This window comes from Oryzias latipes (assembly GCF_053564925.1).
Source record: "Oryzias latipes strain Hd-rR chromosome 1 unlocalized genomic scaffold, Olatipes_Hd-rR_3.1 chr1_Y".
Taxonomy (NCBI): domain Eukaryota; kingdom Metazoa; phylum Chordata; class Actinopteri; order Beloniformes; family Adrianichthyidae; genus Oryzias; species Oryzias latipes.
In genome coordinates this window covers 5,579,761-5,607,570 of record NW_027616335.1, presented here as the reverse complement: position 1 = coordinate 5,607,570, position 27,810 = coordinate 5,579,761, and the positions used below count along the sequence as shown (strand labels likewise).

General features: G+C 41.9%; 1 protein-coding gene and 1 long non-coding RNA gene across 3 annotated transcripts in view; both read left to right on the top strand.

Moving 5' to 3' along the window:
• Positions 1-230: 230 nt before the first annotated feature.
• The window catches only part of LOC144990390 (uncharacterized), a 30,003-nt gene continuing 2,423 nt past the window's right edge, over positions 231-27,810 (top strand). The window contains exons 1-2 of one of the 2 annotated variants that reach the window (XR_013654380.1): positions 231-9,187; positions 18,367-21,612. This is a non-coding gene — a long non-coding RNA (uncharacterized LOC144990390). Of the gene's footprint in view, positions 9,188-18,366; positions 21,613-27,810 lie in introns of those variants that run through there. The other variant, XR_013654378.1, reaches the window with a different exon arrangement.
• LOC144990384 (uncharacterized) lies at positions 9,187-18,346 on the top strand. Its single transcript, XM_078943594.1, has 2 exons — positions 9,187-16,532; positions 16,622-18,346. Exon 2 carries the CDS (start codon positions 16,708-16,710, stop codon positions 17,473-17,475), a length of 768 nt encoding a protein of 255 aa, XP_078799720.1. The 5' UTR covers positions 9,187-16,532; positions 16,622-16,707; the 3' UTR covers positions 17,476-18,346.

Genomic DNA, 27,810 nt, shown 5'->3' with positions numbered 1-27,810 from the left:
GGAAACTTGTAAAAGGCATAAGAAGACAGCAATCACTGTATAAATTCTCTAATTCAATTAAATATTTTTTTTTATTTAGCGCAAAAATTCAATTAAATATTTTTTTTATTTAGCGCAATGAAAAACAATGAAAAACGGATCATGAATACAAAGAATGCATTAAGATAATACTAAACTTTAACAAAACAGACTGAACTAAACTGATATTCCTGTTCTTAGACCCCCCCCCCCCCCCCCTCACGGTGAGGAAAAACTCCTTAAAAACCGGTAGGTGGCAATATTGCACATGAAAACTTGTAAAACCAAAGAAGAAGACGGGCTCAATGTGGGCGGGGTTAACATTCCACAGCGTGTTCACATTCCTCAGCGTTCCAGCATTCCATTATGTTGTGCAATTCTGCAGGCTGCAGCCAGGGGTAGTTGCACATCTTCAGGAAAACCTTCCTGGCACTAGTTTCCTGTCCATGTAAAAAAAAAAGGAGTTCCTGCTCCACCGGCGGACTCTTTTTCTCATCTTGGAAAATGTCGCAGAACTTTAACGACCTCCAGCCTGGAGGCGCTGCTCACCTCCTTCTCATCCTCCCCTCACTCCCAGCCCAGCGGGGAGAGAGAGACTGTGGCCGACACACGACACGCGGGTCTAATTTGAGCTGGCTCGGCCGCAGCACTGATCTGTGAAGCTCCGCGGAGGAAATGATGGAGCGGGACGCTCGGTGACGCCTCCGCGCGGCGGTGCTTCTACCCGAGGATTCAGACGGAGTCGTCGTCGAGCGTGAGGAAAGGCGAATCTCAGGAACCTGCGTGGATTTTGGACCACAAGAGCCTCTGACAGTGTCTCAACATTGGAAATGCAGCTCCACACGTACCTGTTGCTGTTTATTATCACAACAGGTGAGCTCACCTTTTACTTTGAAATCACTGCAGGCAGTTGCCATCTTAATTTGAAAAGAACTTTTTTTTTTTAATTTAATGCATGTTAGAGTAAAAACAAAAATATAAGCCTTTTTGAAACAAAAATCGGAATTAGTTTGCCACGGAAATGCCCACAAATGTTTTTATTGTTTATTAGATTCCAGATCCCTAATACGAATAAGGTACCGATTGCACTAAACATGCCACTTAGAAAATTATCAGCTATCCGCCTTATTACTCATGAAACAACAGCCTCGTGCAGTAGAATAAGTTGGCACTTTTCTGTCCAGGAATCTAAATCATTTTTTCCATGGTTAGTGTTCCAGCTCCTCCACATTGTTTGGTTTCCGTGCATGGACCCTGAGCTTCTTCCATAAATTCTCAACAAAACTGAGCTTCTTGGAGGTCACTCCAACATATTCTTTTTGATGTCTTTCTAAGGGTTTTTGGGGCCATTTCTTATGTTTTAGTGGTGTAAACTCTTTTACTTGATTAATTCTATTGTATTTTATTCTTAAATCATATGGACTTGAACAAATTATCTGTTTTAGGCAAAAAAAGACAGCTTAGTTGTTGAAGTTGAAAAAGAGGATTTTTTTGGAAAAATGCATACTTCCCTTAGCTATAGTCTTTGATCACATTTCTGAAGTTCATCGTTGAGTTTCAGATGTTCATGTTCATGCCCTCATGTCTGTGATGTGAGGTTGTAGAATAACAGAAGAAACGATCAAAATGAGTCAAAATGTTACAGAAAAAAATGTAAAAACAGAAAAATTTGAAGACGTGTAAATTACAAAGCGCATATCCTGCGTTTGAAAATAAAAAAAATTAAAAAGAAACAACTTATCAGTCAATCAATCTCCAGCTTTAACATGCTCTGGACTGGGCAAAAGAGCTTTCCGTGGGTCAAAACTTTTATTACAAACAAAAAGACTTTCCCACAGGATTCTGTAAAAAGTCTTGGAATAATGGGTTCAAGGATAATGATTCTGAAATCCCACATTTATGGGATTTTTGTTGAACTCCATTTTTTCCTTCAAGCTTTTAGAAAAAAATTGCTGTTGAGGTTCAGGCTCATTTTTTTAATTTTTAATTTTTTTAAACGGTGTTTTACCTTGAGACAGCTTTTGTACTGAAAGGTCAAACATCTACTAGTCGCAGCCGAAATTTCCTTCTTACATTGTGACTCAAGAGTTGAGCATAGTGGTTTTGGTCCTTTAGTCTTGTGACCTTGATTATTGTAGCTCTTTTAAACGTTCTTATTAGATTTAAAACTTTAAATAAATAAAAATTGATTTTATGCAACAAAATTAAAATACATACTTTAATATATATATATTTAACGCCTGAAATGGACTGATGATTAGTAATGAAGAGAGTACACAGAAAACTTGAAGACAAAACTATTACTCTTCTATAATATTTCCTCTAAAGGTTTATTTGAAATGCTAGATCTATTGTTTATATTAGTGATTTGTCATCAGCTCAGTTGGTTAAGTGTAGGACTGGCACATGAGAAACCAGGGTCAGTCCCCAGAGGGCACGATGAGCTTCACCCAGTGTGGGTCTTGGGGGAGCCAGGATAAAAACAGAGTTGTGACTGGAAAGAAACCTCTCCTTCCCTCTACAAAGATTTCCCTCTGCAAATACAACTAATCAGTTGTTGTTCAGCAGGGTAACAGCTGCTGGAATAAATGAAGATCTGAATCGAATTGTTTTGTATTTGACTGCTCTAAAACGTCTGCCTGAAGGTTAAAGCTCAAATTCCAGGAACAGAAAGTGACCGGGGTCATTTATTATTTTCCTTGCTAGCTTAAGTGTTGTTTCCTCAACATCCTTGGTGCATCCAAGGAATTAAAGCTGGATCCTCTGAAGTCGGTTGAGATGAGTGTGGACAAGTACTTACTCAGTCAAAAATATACCTGTGTGGGTGTTTAACCCACCACATGCATCTCATATGGGTGTCACATGGGAGCGCATGATAGGCATTGCATGGCGCATTTGGACTCGATGCTTCTGCAGACAAGGCATTCTGAACTGACTCATGAGGTTCTGACAACACTGATGGCTGAAGTTACAGCAATTATTAATGCCATACCACTAGTGCCTGTCTCGTCTGACCCAGAGGCTCCACTGATCCTTACCCATCAACGCTCCTCACACAAAAGGTTGGTGCAGTCCCACCTCCTGCAGGAGATTTCTCAAAAACGGACATGTTTAAATGTCAGTGGAAGAGGGTTCAAGTTCTTGCTGACACCTTCTGGACATGATGGCATAAGGAGTACCTCGACCTACTTCAGAGTCGTTGTCTGCTAAGAAAATGATGGAGAATGTTCAATGGCAATGTGTTCAGGCATCATCATAAACCATCCAGCCCTCTGAGTGGCAATGCAGGTAAGGTGACATGTTAGATAGATTGTTGTTAAGAAAGTTGTAAATATTGAGGCTTATTTTTCATATATAGCAGTATTTCCTAAGTGTGCACTTATCAGAGCATAATCATTTCACATGCTGACTTTAGTTTTACTTTAATTTTACTTGCCTCATTGGTTGTGTTTGGTGTAATATATTACAAGCAAGAAATATAAGCATTTCCACTTCATTTATAGTGGAACTGAACAACATGTGTACGTTTTTAGTTTGGTATTGATGATCAAAAGCTTGTTTACACATGTGGATGCATAGTCTCTTTATTCATGTGTTTTTCTGTGTGTATCATTTTCAGTTTCACACTTCTGTGTATTAAATCCAGTTCAACCACAACACCTGTCTGTTCCTTGGAGGATGAAATGCAAAGAAGAGTTCAGCTGGCTGTGAACCTCAGTAAACGACACAGGTTACAGACTTTTCACTTGAAACCCGGCACAATACCATCTGTTACACCAAAAGTTCAAGCTTCAAGAGCTTGAACTTCTAAAGATTATTTATTTGGCTGCTGTTTGAAGCCTGTTGGAGTTTTGTAAGCACGAGAGGAAAAGCTTCTCTCTCCAAGATCCAAAAAGTCCTGCCTGCTATCAGTCTTCCTAATTTGTTCATTTTTCAGAGCCCAAGTTTCACGCTGCGACTTTTGGTGGGACCAGTGCCATTTGAACGGCATCCTTCCCCTTTCTGCTGGCAAAAATTCAGCGTGTTGTGGACAGAGGTGCCACTTGAAAATGTTGCTGTAAAGTTGAAAAAAATGTGCTGTGTTTACTTTATACAAGATATTGTTGTGCTCATCTTTTAAGGATTTCTGTTAGCGTGTTTGCTCATTTATTTTACTTTTAAGTTGACCTTATGTGAAGTTTGCTCTTCAAGATATTTAAATGCCTGTCTCTACGCTGTTGTGAATTTTACTCATCTTTTATCTATTGCAAAACCATTCCCTCTTTCAATTAAAAAAATATTTTAAAATAAAATGTTGGCCTATTTTTCTTTTGATTATGATTATGCCAAAATCTAAACTTGTGTCGTTTTCTAGGACATAGTTTCTCCAGAGCCGCAGGAGTTCATTAGAAATTTACCTCTGAGTTGTAACGGTTGGACGAGTAAAAACAAAGACGTATATGCATCTATTTGTCTGTAAGTGGATACAACAAAATGCATCAATGGGGCAAGGAGCTTGTGGCCTGCCAATTGTAGCTTTCACAGCTACAAGCTTTTTTAAATAGCATTTTCTTTTCTGCTCCTGACATGTAAAAACAACAAAAACACAATTTTCATTGGAGTGGGTCTGTATGGTCTTAAAAATATCTAAATTTTTGTTGTTTTTGCCTTCAGTGAGAGTGCAATGTTAGTTTTCATGCTAAATTGTACCAATGTGTAATCATGGCCAGTTTGAACTATTTTGTTGACAAAGTTCACGGATTTGCAGTAGTCAGGTGACAAGTGAGACCTTTCGAGTGCGTTAGCAACATAAAGTTGTTAGGAAAAGGGAAAACAACCCATACTGGGCTTGTTTTCCAGTCATCAATAGATTAGTGGCTGCTGACCGGCATCATCAAATTCAGGTCTTGACTGAACACACCTGATCCAGAGTAAATGCACATATGGGGTTTGAGAGTGAAAGGGCTATAAAAAGCCAAATGAGTCCCTTTAATTCCCAATTTTCTACTGTACTCATTTATTTCAATTCAATTTCAATTTATTTGTTTAGAGGATAAGCCCCTTGAGATGTATCATCTCGTTTTCAAGGGGGTCCTCAAAATACAACAAAACAAGCAAATAAATAACCGACAGATACAGCTGAGTTTTACATATATCAAAACAAGACAAAAAGAACTTAAAATTTACAAGACAACAAACAGGCACACACCCACACACACACACACAAACATAGGCATTTAATGCACCTACTAGTAATTAATAATTAATTTAAGGTAAGGAAATAAAATAATAAATAAAAGGCAGAAAAGAAATCAAATTAAATCAAAAACAGTTACATGAGTGTTGAAGATGAACTAAACAGGCATTTTTAAATGCAAAGAATGAGGTTAAAGAGCGAATGGATAGAGGAAGATTGTTCCAGTCGGAGGGAGCCTTATAATTAAATGAATATTTTCCAATTTGTTTTTTAACTCTTGGAACAGCAAAAAAATTTGATCTGCATGACGTAAATTATAAGAAGACTGAAAAGGAGTTAAATATTGTTTGAGATAGTCTGGATAGCTAAGGTTAATGCATTTGAAAATGAACAATAGCCAGTGAAATTGACGTCGAGAGGATAGGGGAAGCCAGGACAGTTGCTGAAACATAAGACAGTGGTGAGTTCTAAATGGACAACGAAGAATAAACCGACACAAGCTGTTATATATAACGTTCAGTGGTCGGAGGTTAGTGAGAGTAGTGTTTTGATAAATGATGTCACCATAATCTAAAGTCGGGATAATCAGTTGTGAGATGATTTTCTTCCTGACTGAGAGACTAAAACAATTGATTGATAGATAAAGTAATTTTAAACGATACGAAATTTTGTGGACAATGGACTGTATATGAGCACTAAAAGAGAGAGAGGAGTCAAGCCACAAACCAAGATATTTAAATTTTTCTGCTACTGAAATAAGTGACATGTCCAGGTAAGTTAAATGTATTTCACTTGCAGCTACAGGACGTAGTCTTTTTTGAAACAACATAAAATAGGATTTAGATTTGTTGAGTAGAAGTTTATTGGATTGTAACCACAATTGAACAGAATTAAAATCATGTTGAATTGAATGCTGAATGTCAACAATGTTGGATTTAGAGGAGTAAATGACAGTATCATCGGCATAAAGTTGAATATTGCTGTAAATGCATTTAGTTGGAAGGTCATTAATGAAAATAGAAAATAAGAGGGGACCGAGTGCAGAACCTTGTGGAACGCCTTTGTCTACGCTTAGAAAGTTGGAATAGCTGCCATTAAAAAGCACGCACTGCTGACGATGATGAAGGTATGAGTTGAACCAAAGGAGCGAGGATCTATCAAGGCCAATTGAATGAAGTTTGTCCAGTAACAGATAGTGATCTACCATGTCAAAAGCTTTGGTAAGATCAATAAATAAGGCGCCAGTTAACATGTTATTATCAAAACCAGAGAAAATATCATTGGTGAATTTTAACAAAGCTGAAGTTGTGGAGAAATGTTTTCGAAAACCGGATTGGAAAGGAGATAGTATATTATTAAGTGTTAGGTATTCTGAAAGTTGATTAAAGATAATTTTTTCATATACTTTGACAATACTGTTGATGATTGAAATTGGTCTATAATTGCTCATGTCATTAGATTTCCCTCCTTTATGAAGAGGTATAACTTTTGCACGTTTCCAAGCCAAGGGGACTTCAGCCGTGGTAAAAGAGAGATTTAAAAGAGCAGCCAAGGGAAAACAAAGCACATGGGAAGCAAGTTTAACAAATTTTGCTTCGATGCCATCTGGACCAGCACTACTGGTAGATGAGAGCTCATTTATGACCTGTTCTACATCAGTCGGATTGACCATTCTGAAGGAAAAGATACTGTCACTGGACAAGTTAACACAGTGAGAAATGGAATGAGAAGTAGATTCAATAGGAGGTGATTTTGAGAAATGCTGACAGAATGCCTCAGAGATAACAGCCGGATCATTTGTACACACATTGTTAATAAGCATATTAGTTGAAGCAGAATCTGTTTTTCCTAATAGGTTGTTAATTTGCCTCCAGAATTGTTTTGGATTATTAGCACTGTTAGATAGACTATCTTTGTAATAGTTCGATCTAGCATTTCTAGTTCTTGTAGTGCAGATATTTCTTAAACGTTTGTAAGCATCCCGATCAGCAGGGTCTTGAGTACGATGGAATTTCTCCCAAGCTTTGTCCCTCTGTCTGAACAGACTAATCAGTTCTCCATTTACCCACGGCATCTGTTTGCCTTTTACTCGGATCACAGTTGGTGGTGCATGTTTATCAATAACATTCAGTAACTCAGTGGAAAAATAGTCCCAAGCTTCATTCATGAAAGGAATTAAGTTAAGTCTAGCCCAATTAATATTAAGCAAATCTTCAATAAAGTTATCAATATTTAATATTTTTGTTTGTCGAACTTTGACCAATTTTGGGGGAAGACGAGGAGTTTTAATTTTCCAAATGCAATATATGATACAGTGGTCACTGAAGCAATCTGATAGGACACCAGAGTCTTGGATTCTGTCTGGATGTGTTACTAGAATCCAGTCAATAAGAGATTTAGAGTTAGTGCTAATTCTTGTAGGTTTAGATATTAACTGTGAGAAATTAGAACTATTAAAAAGAGTACGTTCAGTAGCAGATGACGGACATAACCAATTTATGTTAAAGTCTCCCAACAGGATCATTTCACTTTTACAACCCAAGGATGTAGCAGTAGAAAGAATGTTTTTAACTGAGTCAGAGGGTGAATTAGGGGGTCTGTAAATATTACCAATTATCAAATGTTTATGATCATGCAAAATTAATTTAATAAACAGGCCTTCAAAACACAATGGTGCCACTTTAGGTAAAATGACATGTGACTGTATGTTTGAAGACACATATGTAGCTACTCCACCTCCTCTCGAACTTCTATCTGCTCTGTACAGAGTGTAATTGTCCAGGCTAATAACACTGTCTGAGATATTAGAAGAAAGCCATGTTTCAGATATAGTAATGACACTGGGTTTATTGTAAACAAGCCAGGCCCTTAGTTGATCAATTTTTGGTAATAGGCTCCTCATATTAACATGAATTATTTGAAGACCTTTAACCATAATCAAAGGAACAGGAAAAAATAAACTGCCATAAACAAAACTGCATGAAGCAAATTTGACTAAAAATTGAATTAATAATTGCCAGGGGCACAATAACAGTCACACACATGCACAGACATTCACACAAAACACATAATTGAAAAAGTTGGAACATAACTGTTCGAAACACAAAAATTTATAAAGATAACACGACAACCTCAGTCTGAAATAGAAAAAATAAAAATACAAAAACGTCAGTAATGTTGTAATTTTCAAGTGGAGATTACCACCAGATGGAAATGAGTATTACCAGAAATAAAGAAGAGAAAAAAGGAGAAAAATCTGCTCAACATCAGCAAATGTAGCTAGTGTAAATATTCAGAGCTGCAAAAAGAGAAATGAAAAGCTGCACAAAACAGGCAGAGCAGCGCCTTGCGACATTACGTCATTTCAGTAGTAGTTTACGGCAAACAAAGTTTCATATGGCCGTCAGTGTGAATTAAAGAAGTTTAGGTAGTTCAAAAGAAAAACAGTAGAGAGATTTTTACCGTCCATACTCAGGGGGACTGTTGGGAAAAATCACGAATGAAGATCTCAGCCTCGTCAGGTGAGCGAAAGAACAGCTTTTTCCCCTCGACGTGGACTCGAAGCGTTGCAGGATATTGCATAGCATATTCAATATCCAGGTCACGGAGCTTCTTTTTTACCGTAGTAAACAGACGGCGTTTCTCCATCAAACCAGCGCTGAAATCAGGATAGATATGGACTCGATTTCCATTAAACTGAAGCTCCTTTTTGTCACGGGAGAGGCGTAGAATGTTGAGCTTGTCCTGGAAGTGCAGAAACCTCACGAGGATTGGCCGTGGAGCAGTCTTGGGATTGGGATTAGGTGTTCCAGGAGAACGATGTGCTCTTTCGATGACCAGAGGAGAGGGAAGTTTATCCTGACCAAAAAGTTGGATGAGAAGCTGACCAACGAAGCCGATCATGTCACGGCCCTCAGAACCCTCTGGCACACGAAGAAGGCGAATGTTAGAAGCTCTACTCCGGTTTTCTGCATCTTCAACTTTCTCCGCCAGGTAAGAGTTCTGTTTCTCCAGTTGTTTTATGCGAGTCTCCAGACGAGACAGCTCATCTTGATTGGAACCAACGCGGCCTTCCAGTTCACCCACTGTCGTCTTCATTGAGTTCAGCGAATCTTGCATCTGGTGGACGCTATTATGAATCGTGTCAAGTTTAGCGTCAAAATGAGATAACATCTCATTCTTGAACTGCTGCAGAGTCTCAACCAAGGTTTTGTTTGTCACAGGTTGACCCATATCCAAGTCCATGTGGTCAAAATGAACAATGACACAGCTTAGTATATAAATTTTCAGTAGACAGATTTCCAAAAGAATCAGCCAGGCATGAAAGCAGCCCAAGTAAGAGTTGAGCAGATTAGGTAATTATAAGCACCAGACTGAGGTTTTTATCGGAGCTCACGTCAGCCCTGCTGCACTGTCGGCCATCTTCTTTATGCTAATGCATTTACACACCAGCAAACACGTATTGTCCCCAGCGAGGAAGCTCAAAACTGTCATGAATAAATTCAGCGTTTGAAATCCAACTCCACCAGCATCTTCTCCGATGCCTCTGTGTTTGGGTGTTGTGCTGAACGGCGGTTTAAAGGGCTGCATGAAATAGGACAATTTGTTTCATCATGGAGCCACAACGATTACAAAAAAGTAATGGGATAAGGCCCCATCACTTCTGAGCACGATGAGTTAAGAAAGGAGTTTCACCTCATCCCAACCTTTGCATTGATTTTCGAGAGAAGTAGGAGATCTTAGGATTACTTTGGAGAGCAGCCATGAAGACCTAGCTTATTTGGTCTTTTTTGTCTTTGGCAAATGGGCTTGACAATGATGGAGGAGACAAAATCTAGGGCTTACAGCTGCTGCACCCGATCGGGGGAACTTGAAAGCAGCACTGCTATGGGAAACTGGGAGAGAGGGCCCCTCATTTAGGAGTGCTGAATTTGGACAGGGGGCATAGGGAGATGCTCAAAGTAGACCACAGAGGCCCCAACAATCATCAGGAATTGAGACGTTTTAAACCTTTAACTGGGGACTGTGATCAAAGCGTCAGCATATCCTCACTTGAGTGTGAAAGAGGAATCGGGGGGAACAGAGGGGATTGCGGAGGATCATGGCAGGTTGAAAACGTAAAATCAGCACATTAGCTTTATAAGGGCATCAGAATATAGATGATCTGGGGATCATTGGCCCAACGGGAAGATAATCCAGTATGTACCAAGCTGAAGAAGGGGAGAAATTAGGCCAATGCTGACAAAAAAAGCCTCCTTTATCAAAGGAGTTTATCATATGAGTGGGAATAGAATAGTGTTGCTCTATTCCCATGTAAAATAACATCATTTTGTCTGGAAACTCATCTTGTCATGGCTCAGTTCCTTTAAACTCCCTCATTTTAAACATACAATACTCACATTTTCTTATAAAAGTACTAGACTTTCATCCAGTTTTCTTTTTTTTGATAAAGTTCGTGTCAATATTTAAAAATGTGATCCTTCCTACTTTTTCAGAAGTCAGACATTATTATGTTCAATTTTATGTCCCTAGAAAATTTCAAATGGAGAAATTGAGTCTCCTCTTCTTTATAAAAATCCACCTTATGTTGCGCTCTATGTTTTTCTGTTGCCTCTCCTGCTCACAAGGCTGCTTCAGAGGAGCACTAGCCCTGAGTAGCAGGGGTTCCTGCAATGCTGAATTATAAATCAAACAGAACTTATATAATACTGCTCCCTAATTGCACTTTCACTTGAATCTTTTTCTCCTCAGCGTGTCACTTTCTAAAGCCCTCGATTAAACTGAGTTGCAAGAAATCACACTTCAGAAACTTTGGTTTCTGCTAGTGACCAAGTGAAGGAAAAAGCAAGTATCTCCCTGTAATGATATTGTATTTTACCAGTGTTAATTCTTTGTAAGTCCTTGAAGTGAACTCCCCTGATGATATATCCCGAGCAGACCCACATGGCTGCAAAAGCAGCCTTTCTGTACCTTCACATTAAGATATTTTTATCTCAGAATCCTCTCCTCTGCTGTGCTCTATTTGTGACTTCCTCATCCTCTTTATGTCCTCTGAGTGTCATACTTTACACCCCCAACCCTTTTGTGAGGCAAAACAATTTATCACTGGCCAAGGAAGGGCCTTCATTTTGTCTGTTTTTGAGGCTTTCCCTCCATAAGTTGGTGTCCTAATGAAAGCGAATGCCGTGTCCTGGTCAGTCCACAGAGACTGAAGGGGCCAAGAAGTCTAGTTTCCAGCCCAGTGTAGGGAGTTAATTACCCCTCTGGTGGACCACGGAGCAACACATGCACTCTGTGGACCACCTTGCTGAAGCTCATGGCCCGGCCCTCGTTGTTAGAAAGGCCCCTGAATGGGATGTCATGTGACCTGGATGGTAGAGCAGCAACGAGGTCGACTCTGCGTTGGCCTTGGTAGCCAGCCTTGGCGAAGGGACTGGAGGACCGGTGCCAAACTCAGCAGAAGAGGGAAGAAAATGAGAGATGGAAGAGGAGGGGCTTTGACAGAAAGAAGAATGAACTGTCAGAGAGAGATAAATAAAGCGAGGAAAGCGGGCAGCAGGTGACCCGCGGCGGGGCTGCCTCGTAGGGACAGTGACCGGCTGACCTCTGGGCTGCCTCTCGCGGGGGCCACCCACTGGTCACCTGCTTCAGTACTGCCACATGCACAAGGGGCTCGGAATGGATAACGTACATGATTAACTGCAGAGAGGCAGAGATTAGACTCTCCAGCAGGCATTTTTTTAAATGAAATGGAACGCTGACTGGCTCTGGCCAGAGGAGGAGCTTAGGTCACAGAATTAGAGCAGAAATTTGTTCTGCTTTTAAAAATCTCTGATCTACAAACAACTTTCAAAGCACATTTTCATGGACAGTAACAAAGAAAATTGCCGTAGTTTTGTGCATTTTCCGCTCTATAAGTGGACTAAGTTATAAGGTGTACCATCAATAAATGGTCTATTACGTCACATATAAACCCACTGAGTTATACAGTGCATTAAGTGGGATAAAAGAGTAAGACATAATCCATTAGTTCTTAACTGCATACACAGTAATTCTAGAACCACACTTAACATTAGTCATGTTAGAAGCGTTGGCCCCTTCAGCAAATTGACAATACTGTAACTCTCAACTTTGTTTAAACACTTAAAAACAAACTGATACAGCTAAAGGACCACTGTCTATGCAGAGTCTCAACCTTGTAACACGTTAAAAATTAAATGAAACACAGTCTAACACTGCTAGACGTTAGCCTTGTTAGCGTGTTCACATTACACACCCAACCTGGTTTGCAACAAAACCAGACGGTCATTTTGACAGAGGAGCTACCTCTCAAAAACGCTTCAACCTCAGTAAAAAAGTAATTCATAATGTAAGTACTTCATGGTAATTACATGAAGTATTTAGTGGTTTATCATCCAGCACTCTGGATGATAAACCACACTGTTGTTTAAAAAATAAATAAATCTAGGTTTTAAGTGTACCTTAGGGTGTCAGAAAAACAATACTTAAGTAGCATCAGTCTGTCCTTTCTCTTGATTTCTTTTAAATAATGTTAATCTTTTTATATTATGAGGTTCTTATTATCTTTATGGAGGCAAAGCATCAGTTTATCTTTTGTATGGAAATATCACATTTAATTTCCACAATCTTTAAATCCCAGGAACACATGCAGTTCTTGATTATTTCCACTAAATTCCAACAATGTAGCTTAGACTCCTTTAAATTAGCTGTCTTCTGAAAATAAAAATAAACAGACCCTTTGGCTGTTTTGTATCCTCTTCTCTACTTTTTTTCCCCCATGAATCAGTGTTTGAGTTTGTAATGTAATTTTCTTCAGTTGGTTACCTGGGATGCCCATCATTCTCTCCATCTCTTCCTGCTGATATCGATCTTCCTCTCTACCAATTTGAGGTCTGCCTTTACACGAGCTGCTGCTTTTGTCTGCACCACTGGACCAAACTCCATGTTTTCTTCTGTGACCACACAGCTCCTATTTCCTTGGGACAGGGGAAGTTGAATTTTTAGATTCTCAAATGGCTGAAAATAGTCAACTATAAAGTGCAGCATGAAAATAATTGAAGCAAATGCTTTGAAACATAAGAAAAGATGGAAACAGAGCAAAAAATGTTTGTTTTAATGGTCTTGAAATATATGGACAGTTTTTATTTGGCTGCAAGCAATCCCCTGGTTATTTTCACAAAACAATGTTTTTGTTTTTGGATAATAATTAATAAGATAATAAGAATGATAAGGATGTTAAAATATTACTGCAAGTAGCATTAGCAACATTTTCCAATATATTTAAATTGTTTATTTTATTAACTTGAACAAAGTTTTTACATATGCAAAACAATATTTCATACTATAGTCTTGCATATTTTAAAAATGCATTTTGGACGAGGTAATGTATTTATAAACTTTATTGTTTATGAACTTTATTCATTTAACCCTATATAACCATTTGTGTTATCTTTGATACCCACATTTCTGAGACCCCTATCTCATTAACATGATCAAAACTAAAAAACAATCACATATAACTTAGTCCATGTTTCTGTCCTGTATTGCATTATAATTCCACTAGGGGCAGTAAAATATAGAGTCCTATACTGTTAATTATAATTAAACAAATAAATATTTTATTTAATAAATAAATATGACCCCATGCAAATACACAATCAACCAATAAATCTCTCATAAATATATAAAAAGATCCTGAAATGGTGAAAAAGCTACACACAGATTTTAAATTAGCCATTATATTATTCAATATATTTCATTTTTCTTTAAAAACCTGTTCATTATTTTAAAACAGCATTTTAAAATATTCACTTTTAGTCATGTGGAATATTATTATAATTCTGTCTTTTTTCAGAAGCTCGTATTTCAAAATCAATATTTTCCAAAGTAGCTTTGTTTTTATTTCATGTTGCTGTTTTTCACAATGGCGTATTTATTTCATGAAGAGCTTTTTCAGCAGAATGGGTATATCTGTCAATCAGTGAATGTGGGCGGGATCTAAAAGCTCATTGGCTCATCCATGGAAATCGACTCATATTCCTCTATACCCACTCAGCGGTGTGCCAGTCAGAGAGAGGACATATTTCAGCTATATCCGTGCGGCTTTGCTGACATTTGATTCAAACTATCTGTCTGCAGCAAAATATGCAAACATGGACGACTCTGTTTCTGTAGTTTGAGGGTTTGTGTGGACCAAAGGAGCTGCGGTCGTCCACATCTTGAAGTCCCCCTTTGAAACACTCCTGACTGTCACGCAATTCACTCAGCTCTCCTTTGCTCTGCAGCTAAAAGCTCTGCTGTCTGAGCTCACAGATCCAGTCTGACGTCGTCGTGCCTTATGTCGGCTCGCAGGAGGCGAGCTGGCGGACCGACAGAGAATCAGACCAGGCAGCAGCGGATAGCGGAACAAGCCTGCTCGGGCCTCCTGAACCTTATGATATGTTATCTATTTTCATTGAGACAATGATTATAAATCAGGGGCCTGTTTCAGAAAGGAGGTTCAACCAACTCTGAGGTTAAACTTGAACTCTGAGTTGGTCAATCGAGAGATTAACAACTCTGAGTTTTCTGTTTCAGAGAAGCTGATCGGAGTTAGGTCAATCAACTCTGAGTGGACTGATTCGGAGTTAAGCGTGCGCACCGCGACTATAAGAAGCCATTATCAATGGAGCGCAGATATCACGAGTCACCATGGCAACCGTGAAAAAAAGAGGTCTGCATATTTTTCGCCAGCTGAACTTGACGTGCTGCTGCAGAGTTACAGTGAATATGAGCACATATTCCAGAAGAAAAGCAACACCGCTACATCTGCAAAAACCGAGACAGTTAGCGTGGAAAAACATAGCTGCTCAAGTTAATGCGTAAGTTTGCATTTAAATCATTGTTATAAAATATTGGCTGTAATAACTTTCTAAATAGCGTAAGGTGTGAAATAAAAATGGCGATATTTAGGTGTACTTTTGAAGTGTTATTCCTGGTGTAAATGCATGAAATGCTGCATAGTGCACAGAACCAATCTGGGGGAAAATGCATTTAACGTCGGTAATGTTTAGAGGACTTTTATGTTAACCTTCCCCTCTTGCAAACATTGGTCAGTTTAATATTAATACATGCAATTGTGTTTTTAAAAGTGAACTTTTGTCTACTGTTGAACCTTTCGCTGCGCGAAGACTTCTCCTTTCTTTTCTCTCGTCTTTCCGACCGTGGTCAGAAGCGCAGGGGAGATTTCTTTCAGGGCCGAAGGGAATTCTCCTTCGGGGTTCACTTCCCGTTCGAAACCCTCAACCTCCAGAGTGGATTAAGAATTACTCCAAAACAGTTTTTCTGGGAATGACACCTTCTCTTTATTTAACTAAGTGCTCCGTCCTCCGAACACACAATACAGTGATCCCTTGATTATCGCGGGGGTTACGTTCCAAATAGAACCCGTGATAAGCAAAACCCGTGAAGTAGAAACCTTTATTTTTTTTACAATTATTATACAATGAAATACACTATTATACATTGAAAAGAAAGAACAAACCATTTAACAGGCTAAATCAATTGTTTTTTTAAAGAATAAAAGTACTTTAGAAACGTTTTTTCAACAAATAACTTCTGTAGTGTGCTGTCAAATAATAATTTCAATCATCGATAAGAACAGAAGGCTTTAAATTGCGGAGATTAGCCCCGCCCACCGCGACCCGAGTGGATTAAACGGAAGAAAATTTAAAATGATTATGAAAAAAATAAAAAAGTACAGTGGGACAGATAGTGACTCCGGTCTTCTTTTTCACTGCTCTTCATACTGAGCCGCTGCATCCTCTGCAGCGTTTTTTCCTTTTTGAAGCCCGCGGTGCAGCTGCAGGTGTGTCTGTTCGGGAGAGGAACATAGTGATAGGCAGTTGTTGTCGCTCTTTTTTCTTCTTTGCTAAAGATCCTTATACACCGACATGCCACCATCGATTATGTTGGAGAACTGTTATGAACGGCTCATCAAAGGGTCCCATTCTTGAGCTACTCGCTGAGTGACTTTTTAGCCAATCAGAATGCAGAACACAATGCACAATCCAAATCCGTGAAGTAGCGAAACCGTGAAAAGTACACCGTGATATAGCAAGGGATCACTGTATATACCACGCACACACCTCCGCTCCCCCCCCCCCCCCATCTGCATCTGCACCTGCACTCGCACCCCGCTCAGCACACACACACTGCAACACTACCCTTGTATTGATCAGGTGGTATAGGTTTATATGGGATTAAGAAAGTAAGGCACGTGATGCTGTAGTATCGCGAGAGCCGACGAGAGGAGTGTGGTGAGTTTACTTGGCGGCGCGTAAGTTGTGAACAAACATTTTTGATTTATTTAATTACACCGCCATATTTAAATAATCCAGAAAGTTAAAAAATAAAAATCTGAAAAAGTTTGTCAAGCATTTGCCAGCCTGGAAGACCTGGAGGACCTGGAGGATCTGGAGAATTACATCGACGAGTGTTTCAATACCTGCCTCATGAAGAAATCCAACACCGCCACTCCGTCCACCAAACGCAACCGTCCCGAAGACTCCCCGGGGGCTGTCTCCTCCCCAGGCAGCAACATGAGTGATATCCTGGATTCAATTGATAAAAGGCTCTCCAGCCTTGATTGCCGTTTAAATCTGCTGGAGATCCTCCATAAGGAATTCCAAGGTCTGCGAGAGTCTCTGGAATTCAGCCAACAGCAGGTGCAGGAGCTCGCAGCGGAGAACCAGGCCCTCAGAGAGACCGTGAAGACCTTGGGCCACGACACCGCCCGTCTCTCTGAGGAAAACCGATCCATCAAGGAAACCCTCCTGGATCTTCAGGCGAGGAGCATGAAGGACAATCTAGTGTTCGCAGGGATTCCAGAAGAGGCAGGAGAAGTCCCGGAGAACATTGTTAAGTCCTTCATAGAGGTCCACCTAAAGCTCCCCAAGGAAGAGGTCCAGAAGATCTCCTTTCACAGGGTTCACCGGCTCGGAGGAAAGAGGCCGGACAATCAGCGTCCCCGTCCTATTGTTGCTAAATTTGAACATTATAAACAAAAGATGCAGGTAAAAAGCAGAGGGCGAGAGCTGAAAGACACACATTATAGCGTGAATGATCAGTTTCCAGGCGAGATCCTCCGCCGGCGGAAAATCCTCTTCCCGCTGAGGAGGAAGCACCTGTCTGCTGGAGCCCGCGCGGTGGTTGCCGTTGATAAACTTTTTGTGAATGGCAAGCTGTTCCGGGACCCAGAGGTAACACCCTGGCTGTGCTGAAGGCTTTCAGAGGCGCAATGACATCTGCGCTGCCCAGAAGAAACCAGCAAACTTATTTAATTGAATAGGAAATAATCGGATCATCAATAATCCACACCTCTCAGGAAAACTGTCTTTTCTTTCTCTCACATTCATGTTTCTGTTGTTGTTTCGCTGTTTTTGTTTTTTGTTCTTTTTCTTTCCCTCTCTCTTTTCTCTTGCCCCCCCCCCCCTTCTCATCTCCTCATATGTGAATCAGGTAAAGTCAACGCAACCACGGTGAGTATTTATTTATGCACGGAACGGGCGCGCGCGCATACTAGCGCGCATAAGAGCATGCACACGCAATCCCGCACACACACGTTGATAAACTGCAAAGACCTCACTTAGGCTCACACAGGACACACGCAACATGCAGCTCATAGCCAAGACACGTTCACCCACAACGCATAGCGCTTGTCAGTGTAGCAGGTACGCACAGCGGGCACGCGCACACGGATGGGCACACGCACTATTTAGCCTTGCACTCTCCCGGTTAGAACAGCTATGAACAGTCTTAACATCGTTAGCTGGAATGTGCGTGGACTTGGTTCTGGGCCAAAGAGATTGAAAGTGTTAAATCACCTGAATGATTTTAAAGCAGATATAGCTCTGCTGCAGGAGACCCATTTATCTTTATCAGCTGGTCATCTCCTGTGCTGTTCCCAGTATCCAGTTATGTATTCTGCCAGTTTCAACTCCAAACAAAGAGGGGTTGCAGTTTTGATTAATAAAAATGTTACATTTACTCATAAGGATACAGTTACTGACCCAGAAGGCAGATTTGTAATCATTAATATCCATTCAGAATAAGGACTTTTGCATAGCAAGCATCTATGGTCCTAACGTTGACGACTCTTCCTTCTTTCACAGATTCTTCACCTCACTCTCAGCTCACTCTGACTCCACAATCATTATAGGAGGAGACGTCAACCTTGTTTTGGACCCTGAACTTGACAGACTCAGCACAGCAGCAAACCAGCGTACATGGCAGTCTGCAAGTATTCTAAAGCAATACATGAATGATCTGGGTCTCTGCGACGCTTGGCGCTCATGTCATCCAAACACTAAGGGGTTCACCTTTTTCTCTCCAGTTCATCATTCACACTCTCGTTTAGATTATTTATTAGTCAGTAACTCCCTTTTGAAAGAAATTAAAAGTTCCAACATTCATCCAATAATTATCAGTGATCATGCACCAGTCTCTGTAAATATTTCTAGGGAAATATCGACACCCTCGGGTTCAACCTGGAGGTTTAATACGTCTCTGTTAAAAGACCAGGAATTTATTGAATTCTTTAAAAAAGAGTGGGCAACCTTCTTAGAATTCAACAATACTTCTGAAATATCACCAAGTATTCTTTGGGAAGCAGCAAAAGCAGTCATGAGAGGGAAAATCATCTCTTATTCAACGCATAAAAAACGCAAAGAGAAAGCAGATTTATTAGAATTAGAAAATAAAATAAAAACTCTGGAGACTGCTTATGCTGCTTCTGCACAGGAACACATACTGGGCGACCTGAAAAATTTAAAGCTGCAGTTTAATGACATCATCAATAAAGAAACACAATTCCAGATACAAAGGCTTCGACTGGAAAGATATGAAAACTCAAATAAATCTGGCAAATTTCTAGCTAATCAGCTTAAAATTAATAAAGAAAAATCAACAATCACTTCTATTATGGACCAAACAGGGAATGTCACCCATGACCCGGTAAAAATTAATAATGCGTTTAAAGACTTTTATCAAAACTTATACACTCCACAGATCAATCCATCAGAACAAAGCATCAACTCATTTCTCAACAATATAAACCTGCCCAAGTTAAACGAAGATCAAATCACAAATTTAGACTCTCCGCTCTCGTTGTCTGAGCTTCATGAAGCTCTGTCACTTATGCCTAACAGCAAAGCACCAGGACCCGACGGCTTTCCTGCAGAGTTTTATAAGGAATTCTGGGAACAACTGGCACCAACGTTTTATAAAACGGTAAAATTCATCAATGAAAGCCAATCTCTACCACCTAACATGAACTCTGCCAACATTATCCTTCTTCTAAAACCAGACAAAGACCCCACGAGTCCTTCAAGCTATCGCCCCATTTCTTTAATTAATGCAGATGTAAAAATTATCTGCAAAGCACTAGCACAGAGAATAGAAAAAGTCACTCCTCACATAATTCACTTTGATCAAACTGGATTCATCAAAGGCAGACACTCGGATGACAATGTCCGCAGACTCGTTAACATAATAGACTATGCCACCATCAAAAACCAGGAAATGACCATACTATCATTGGATGCTGAAAAAGCCTTTGATAGAGTAAATTGGAAGTTCCTCATTGCTGCCCTCCATAAGTTTGGGTTTGGAGAATCATTCATCAATTGGATCAAAATATTATATCACAACCCCAATGCATCAGTTAGAACTAATAAACAGACTTCCAATAGGTTTTTTCTTGGAAGAGGAACTAGACAGGGTTGCCCACTCTCCCCCTCTCTTTTTGCAATATTTATCGAGCCTCTAGCTGCAGCAATAAGACAGAATGAGAGTATTAAAGGAATTAAAACCAAACACAGCCATCATAAAATCAGTCTCTATGCAGATGACATATTACTGTTTTTAAGTAATATACATTCTGTAAATGAAACGGCAACAATCATTAATGAATTCTTTTCTATATCAGACTATTCCATTAATTGGAATAAATCTGTTTTATTACCACTGAACAGTAATGCGGAGCAAGGACTCACAATACCAGTTAAATCAGGCAATATAAAATATCTAGGTATTTATTTTTCCCCCAAAATATCAGAACTGGTGCAGCTAAACTACACCCCATTACTGAAAAACATACAGGACGATCTATCACGCTGGACCAATCTGCCTTTGTCCCTTATGGGCAAGGTAGCCACGGTAAAAATGAAAATCTTACCCAAAGTTAATTATCTCTTCTCAATGATTCCCACACAACCGCCATTAAAATGGTTCAAAACATTAGACTCATCCATATCAAGCTTTCTATGGAACAATAAACCTGCAAGAATTAGTCTAAAAACTTTAAAATCTGCAAAAAGCTGTGGAGGATTAGAATTACCTAACTTCCACAATTACTTTCTTGCAAATAGATTACAATACATCTTAAAATGGTTAAAAATTAATCCAGAAACCAACTCATGGCTAGACTTGGAACAGGCGTTATGTGGAAAGATCAACCTGTCAGATCTTCCATTTATTAGCCAAATAGTTAAAAAACAGGATTGTTTCAAAAGTATTAATATAAATGCCACTTTAACAGCCTGGTGGGAATTTCTCAAAATATCAAAATCATCAATTCAACCGTGTAAAATGACACCCATCTGGAACAACCCAGACATCCTCATAAACAAAAAAATTATCCACTTCCCAGCTTGGCAAGCAGGGGGCATAAAACAACTAGAGCACATAATTATTGATAGAAGATTCATAACTCCCCAGGAACTTCAAGACAAACATGGAATATATAACTTCTTGGAATATCAGCAACTTAAATCAATTATTACTAAAAAGTTTAAATACAGAGACAACGATTTAAAGCTACCAGATGTAGTTACCACTCTGATTAATTTCTCAATGAATAAAACTCTCTCCAAAATATACAAACTTTTATGTAATTTAGATAACAATATTTCACTTCCGACAACAAAATGGGATGCAGATTTGAGCATCAGCACAGATGAAAGCTTTTGGTCAGAACTTTGTCTAAACACCTTTAAAATGACAAAAAGTCCAAATCTGCAGCTAATCCATTTCAAAACTCTTCACAGAATTTACTACACTGGACAGAGGATGTTCAAGATGGGTCTCAGCAACTCAGACATTTGTCAGCACTGTGACAGTAATCTACCCGATAATTACATGCATGCACTGTGGTTCTGCACGCCTGTCCAGGCTCTCTGGCAGCAGGTATGTGCCGATCTATCAGTCTGGCTTAAGGTTTCAATCACAGCTTCACCGTCACTTTGTGTGCTTGGTGACATGAGTGCCATCGATGTTGAAGGAGGACTAGGCTCTATCATTTTCATAACTCTTTGCATTGCTAAAAAAACTATTTTAATAAATTGGAAAAGCAAGAAAAATATAAATATAAGTCAACACAGAAATCTGCTGCTTGATCATATCAGCTTGGAAAAAATGTCAGCCCAAGGTTCAAGTAACTTTGAAAGAATTCAGTCTCTCTGGTCTCCCATGGCTAACTCCATGACTTAGGGGGTGGGGGGGCCTGGTCGTCGCTGCTCCTTGCCCTTCTGCCGTAGGCCGGGGTGGGGGTCGGGGCCTCCGGGGCCTGGCGGGGGGTGGTGGGGGCTCCGTTGGTCGGGGGGTCGGGTCCGGCGCCTGGGTGGGGCGGGCTGGGGCGCTGCGTGGTCCTCTGGGCTTGGGTGTGGGGGTGCGTGGTGGGGGGGTGGGGTGGTGGTCTGGCTTGGCTTGGGGGGGTGGTCCCTTTGCCTGTGCTGGGGGGGGTTGGCGGGGGGCGCTGCTCGGGGGGGGGGGGCCCAGCGGCGCTGGATGGGCTTCCCATCTACACCTGGGGCTGGGATCGGCCTTTCCCTGGCTCTGGGGCGGGACGGGACAACCCTCTCGGGGCCCCCGGTCGCTCTGGGTGTCATCCGCTTCGGCTGCGGGGTCTGGGGGGGTGGTGGGGTGGGGGGTCTTGCCGGCCCTGTCCTGTGGGGGGGCATTCTGGGGGAGGGGGGGGGCACTATTGGTACGGGGCAGGGGGGGTTGACGGGTCGGGGTCTCCGCTGAGGCCATCGGCGGTTTCCCCGGCCGGTTGGCTGCCTCGGTCCCGTCGAGGCCTGACCAGAGCTCTTCTAGGGCCGGCATTTGGGGGTGGGGGCCTGGGCTTGCTCCGGGGGGGGCCAACGCTTTCTGGCTCCTCCCTCTCTGTGTGGGGGGGGTGGTGCTGGGCCTGGGGTGTCGGCGCCTCCGGGGGTGGGGCCCCTGGGCTGGGTGGGCCTGGCCCCCTTGTTGGGGGGGGGGGGCGGGGGACAGCTGTTTGACCACCGGGGGACAGTCTATCAGCTGTCCCCAACTTACCCCCTTCCTCATATAACCTCATAACAGGGTGAGGGGGTGGGGGGCTTAGCCTGCGATGAGCCTGGGGGGGGGGTTTACTAGGCAGTGGCCCCCCTCCTATGGTTGCCGTATGGAGTGGGCCCCCCCTCTTTCGGTTTTATTTGCACCTTAAACATGTAGGGCCCTTGGTAGGGGGGGTGCTTGGACATCACTGCCAGCAAGCAGCAGATGTCCTCCTAGCACCCTAGCCGCCAATTTTAACTGCACCTTAGACATTTAGGGCCCATTGGTGGGGAGGGTGAGGGGACGTCACTGTGAGTAATCAGGAGATGTCCCCTTAGTGCCCTACCCGCCAATTTTAACTGCACCCCCCTTAGTACATACACCCCTCCCCCCTCAATATATACATCCCAACATAAACACACACACATGCACACACACACTCTCTCAAACACACATACACGCACACACATTTTGCAAGGAAGGTGGGACCTAGGACCATCTGTCCCCTGCCTCTTCCCTGGTGGGGGGTACGGGCCCCTTTGCAACGGCGGCCGTGTTCCCGGGGTGCCGGCTTCCTGGGCCCGGCGGTGCTCTCTCCGCGCGGTGGGGGGGTTCACATTACATCTGAGCCGGGGGTGTTCGTGTCCCTGGGGGGTGGGTTCTGGTCCTTGCTCCTGAGTGCTGGGCCCCGCCAAATTTCCAACTGTGGCCGAGCCTGGTCGGGCCATATTTACAACACCCCTTGTGGGCCCTCTTTTTTCCCCGGGGTTCCCCCCTCCTGGGCGGGGGCGGCGGGCCCCCTGCCTCGCTCTTCCCTGGACCAACCGTGGGCCGGGCGGATGGCTGCCTGGAGTGCGGAGCGGGTCTCCCTTGGGGGGTCCTGGCTCGTACCTGGGGTTGGGGCGGGGGGATGCCCGGAACTCCTGGGTGGTGGTGGGGTGCTCGTCTGGGGCTGTGGGCGTCCTTCTCCGGTGGGGCCCTGCGTTGGGTTCTCCCGGCGCGGCGGGGGGGCTGCTCTCCTGGTCGGGCTGGGGCGGCGCTCTCTTTCCCTCCGTGCCTCCCTGCTCTCTGGCTCTGGGGGCCTTGCGGCGGCCCTGCTGGCCCTGGCCTGGGTGGCGGGCTTGGTCGCCCGGGCGGCGGTTGTTCCCTGTTGGTTCCCGTGTGGCGTTGGGGGGATTCCGGCTGCCGCTGCTGGTGCGGTGGGGGTCTTGGGGTGGGGATGGCTGGGCACTCTCCCTCCTTCTTTTCACGTTCCACCATCCATTTTAGAAGAACATAAACACTCACCTGGGCACAGGTGTTAGCTCACCTTTGTACTAACAGTTTGCATGACTGAATGACTGAAATATTTCACATTAGTTGGATTTAAGGCATAAGTATGCGTGTGAACACTATCTGTTTTGTGTACATGTCGACAGGTGGACATTTTTGCAACTAACAGGTGTGTTTATAACATTTTAGTGTGTGTGTGGACAGGCTCCGCCCTTTTTGTACTACATTTGAACCTTACCGTAATGATTAACAACCAGTAAACTTGTTGCTTTATGCTGCTTCATGGTCTTACCCCCCTTCCCCTCCTATTATCACCCCTACCCCCCCTCTCTCTAACGTCCCTCTCTCTTCTTCCCCTCTTTCCTTTTCCGTCCGGTCCAACACCAAAGATTTTCAGACATGTTTGAAATTAATAAAGGTTGGCTTCAATTACAAAAGGGGTTTATTCAGGCATACCTTTGGTTTGTCTGAAGATTAATAACCCCTCTTGTTAAAGTAAAATATGTCCAACCCAAGAGGCCCTCAGCTCTCATCTGACTGCCCAGTTGTTGGACAGGACAAGTTAAAAAAAAAAAAAAAAAAGAAAAAAAAAAAGAAAGTAAGCAGTGCTGGAAAATTGTGTTTCCAAAAAGTAATTGTTACATTAATCTAATTCAATGTCCCTGATTTCATTTTCATGTAGATGCAATTCTGCAGGAATTAAAAGAACATTAATTAGTATGCATACTAATTATACAATTAGTATAATTAGTATGCCTTGTGAGTTTGTGTGAGAGAGCTGGGGCCCCTGTAATTAGGGTGACCGTGTTCACCTTTCCTCTTAGATGCACGGGTGCTCAGGAAGCTCATGGGGATGACCCATAGTCTAATGTTTGGTTGGTGTTCTGAGTTCCTGTGAGTTTAGTGCTATTCAAGTTTTGAGTTTGCCTGCATGCTGCAGTGGAGTTCTTGTTTAGTTCTGGACTTTTTTAGTAAAAGAAATACCTGTGATCCTGGAACCTCCTGCCACCACCTCCTCTCTGCGCCTGGGTGCTCCCCCAACCCACCGTAACAGGAAGACCAGCCAGAGGTGTTTTGGTGCCACCTTGAAAGAGATGCTCTCTGAGAAGTCAGTGATAATATACTTTTTCATTCACCTTTGGCATATCCCATCAGGGATCACAGAGAATTAACTTCCACAGATTTGCACATATTGTCTGGCAGAGATTTTGACGCTGGATGCCCTTCCTGACACAAACCTGTATTTTATCTGGGCTGAGTACTGGCACAGGGGCAAACAGACTTGGACCCTCTTTTGGCTATACAGTTAGGCAGTCTGTTCTGTTATGAGTGAAAGTTATAGTGTTTTATGAATGTGTTTTAAATTTACCTTTAATGGGCTGATTATTTTGAACGTGTTTTTGGAGACCAGGTACTGTTGTTCAACACATTTCTTTGAATAATCTTTATTGAAAAGTGCACATGTAGAGACGGAAAGGACGCGCTTCGTCGCTCTCCGCTCACACGGACAACCATCAGGTTCATTTTGGTTGTCCCCACTGAAATGTGGTTGTCTCGGACAACAGAATAACCACTTATTTCGAACGCTGCTATTTGTTTTATTAAAAGGATCATGAATAAATGAAACTTTGTTCATTTAGCACTTTACAACTCTTTGAAGGTACCAAAGGGCTTCAAAATAAAAAAAGAGATCTAAAATGGGAATAAAAGTTTTAAACTAAAAACTCTAGAATATTCTGTTTTAGGATATAATTTTCAACCCAAATGTTTTCATCTACATTCCACCTTATATCATTCTCCCTCCACGCATCTGCTTCTGGTTCGGCCCTTCTATCAAATTTTAGAACCCAACGTGGCCCACAGTAATAATAATTGCCCAAACAATAATTGCCCACCCCTGAACTACAGAGTTTTAAGCTTTGAGCTTAAGCTTTGTTAACAATTATTCAAATTTAACTCAACAGTGCTCAATATTTTAAAGCTTATTTGTGTCAACTAGTAGCATTACATTCATTCATCTTCTATTCCATTTCATTCCTTTGGGGTCACAGGGCTGCTCGAGCCTATCCCTGCCACTTGCTGGTGAAGGCAGGGAACATCCTGGACAGCTCGCCGGCCTGTCACAGGACCACAATCACACAATCACCTATGGACACTTTAGAGCAGGGGTCGTGAACCTTTTTGGCCAAGAGAGCCAAAAACGCCACATATTTTTAAGTGTCCCTTTCCCACACTGAGGCACGGAGACTTAACCTCTTTTAAGGTTCTTTATTCTGGTTACTGCAGACCGCAACAAACGCCGTACAATTAATTCAGCAACTCCTGAATCTCTCCCGCCGAGACGAGAGCGCTTCTCCCAACTTTATATTCCCCCCTCCCGCTCCAGCTCCCCATTTCCCTTATTCGGTCCATAGCTGAACCCCATTGGTCCAAACTCCCCAACAACAGGCTGAGCGACAGAACTGAGGGCCAATCAGATCTCTGCCTGATCGATGCGTTCCATGAACTCCAGAACTTTTAACGCGGCCCAACAGCCACCCAGTCCAACTCAGACCGCGACAATATGTTTAAAACTAAATATACAAGTGAATGCGTGCATTTGATGTAATTTCAACTTTTTTGAAGTACAATCGTTCTGTGGATTCTTGTTAATAACATTGTTATGCTGTTGCTAATAAATGATGAGTATTTCTCGTGGTAGTTTTGCTGATGGTCTAGTCTAGTTGATACGTGGTGAGTTTCTGCTTTAAACGGGATCTTAGGTCTGAATGTTCTTTAGATGTGAGACAGACATGGAACCAAACACACACTGACACGCTGCAGTGAGTGTCGGGCAGCGGGTTTACGTTTTTACCATCCCTGAGCGATTCACCTGCTGCCTGTCCCCACTACCCCCCCCCCCCCCCCCCCCCCGGCTTTCTTCCTCACACATCCCGTCCCCGAAACTGCGCACAGTTTTAGGCACGGCAATTCACAGGTTTCCGGGTGGTACAAACTAATAGATAATAGTAAACTGATAGTTTTCTCTCCAAGCACCGCTACTACTGCACGCCTTGGACATCGCATCGCGCCCGAGAAGGACTGGTCTAATGGGAAAAAAAAGTATAATTAAGGATTTGTCTGCGAGCCACATGTGACCATCAACAGAGCCATATATGGCTCGCGAGCCATAGGTTCCCGACCCCTGCTTTACAGTGACCAATTCACCTATTAAGCATGTTTTAGGACGGTGGGAGGAAGGCCCAGAGAAAAGCCACACATGCATGTCTAGCATGGGGTCAGGGGTTTTACTTTCCACGTCTAACCCACCTGAGACTATGCACTCCTTGAGTTGTGTGAGACTGAGCATAAATACACAACAGGTATTACACCTAGGTGTGATAAATTAGATAGTTTATATTTTGATATATTTTACATATAATAAACCATTGATCAATAAATGACAGGTACAGTTAAACTTTATTTCCAAGAGACTGTAGAATATAGTATAACTAATGTTACAGTCGGCAGCTTTGCTCAGTCTGCCTTTTTCTCCTGTAGCCAAACATAAAAGGGGGCATTTTCCTAAAGAAAATTCTTAAAACACGATTGTACATATCCTAAAGGCGGTTAATTGCATTTATTTACTTACGTTCAAATACACAAACCGGTGGAGGATCACATTGGTCGCTCGTAATGATCATGTAGAAACAATCCACATTGCTCCATTGCCCGCATGTATTCTAAGTGTGTCCAAGGATAAAAGTCGGCCACATATACTTTTGCCAGACAAAATGCATTAACTCCCTAATACATGCACATGGAGACTTGTAAAAATAATATAAGAAGACAGCAATCACGGCATAAATTCCCTAATTCAATTCAATATGTTTTTTATATAGCGCATATTCAAACTATAGTCGTCTGAATGGGCTTCATACCGGTAATTGTAAGGTAAACATACCATCAAAAAGGGATCATGAATACATAGAATTCATTAGGATAAT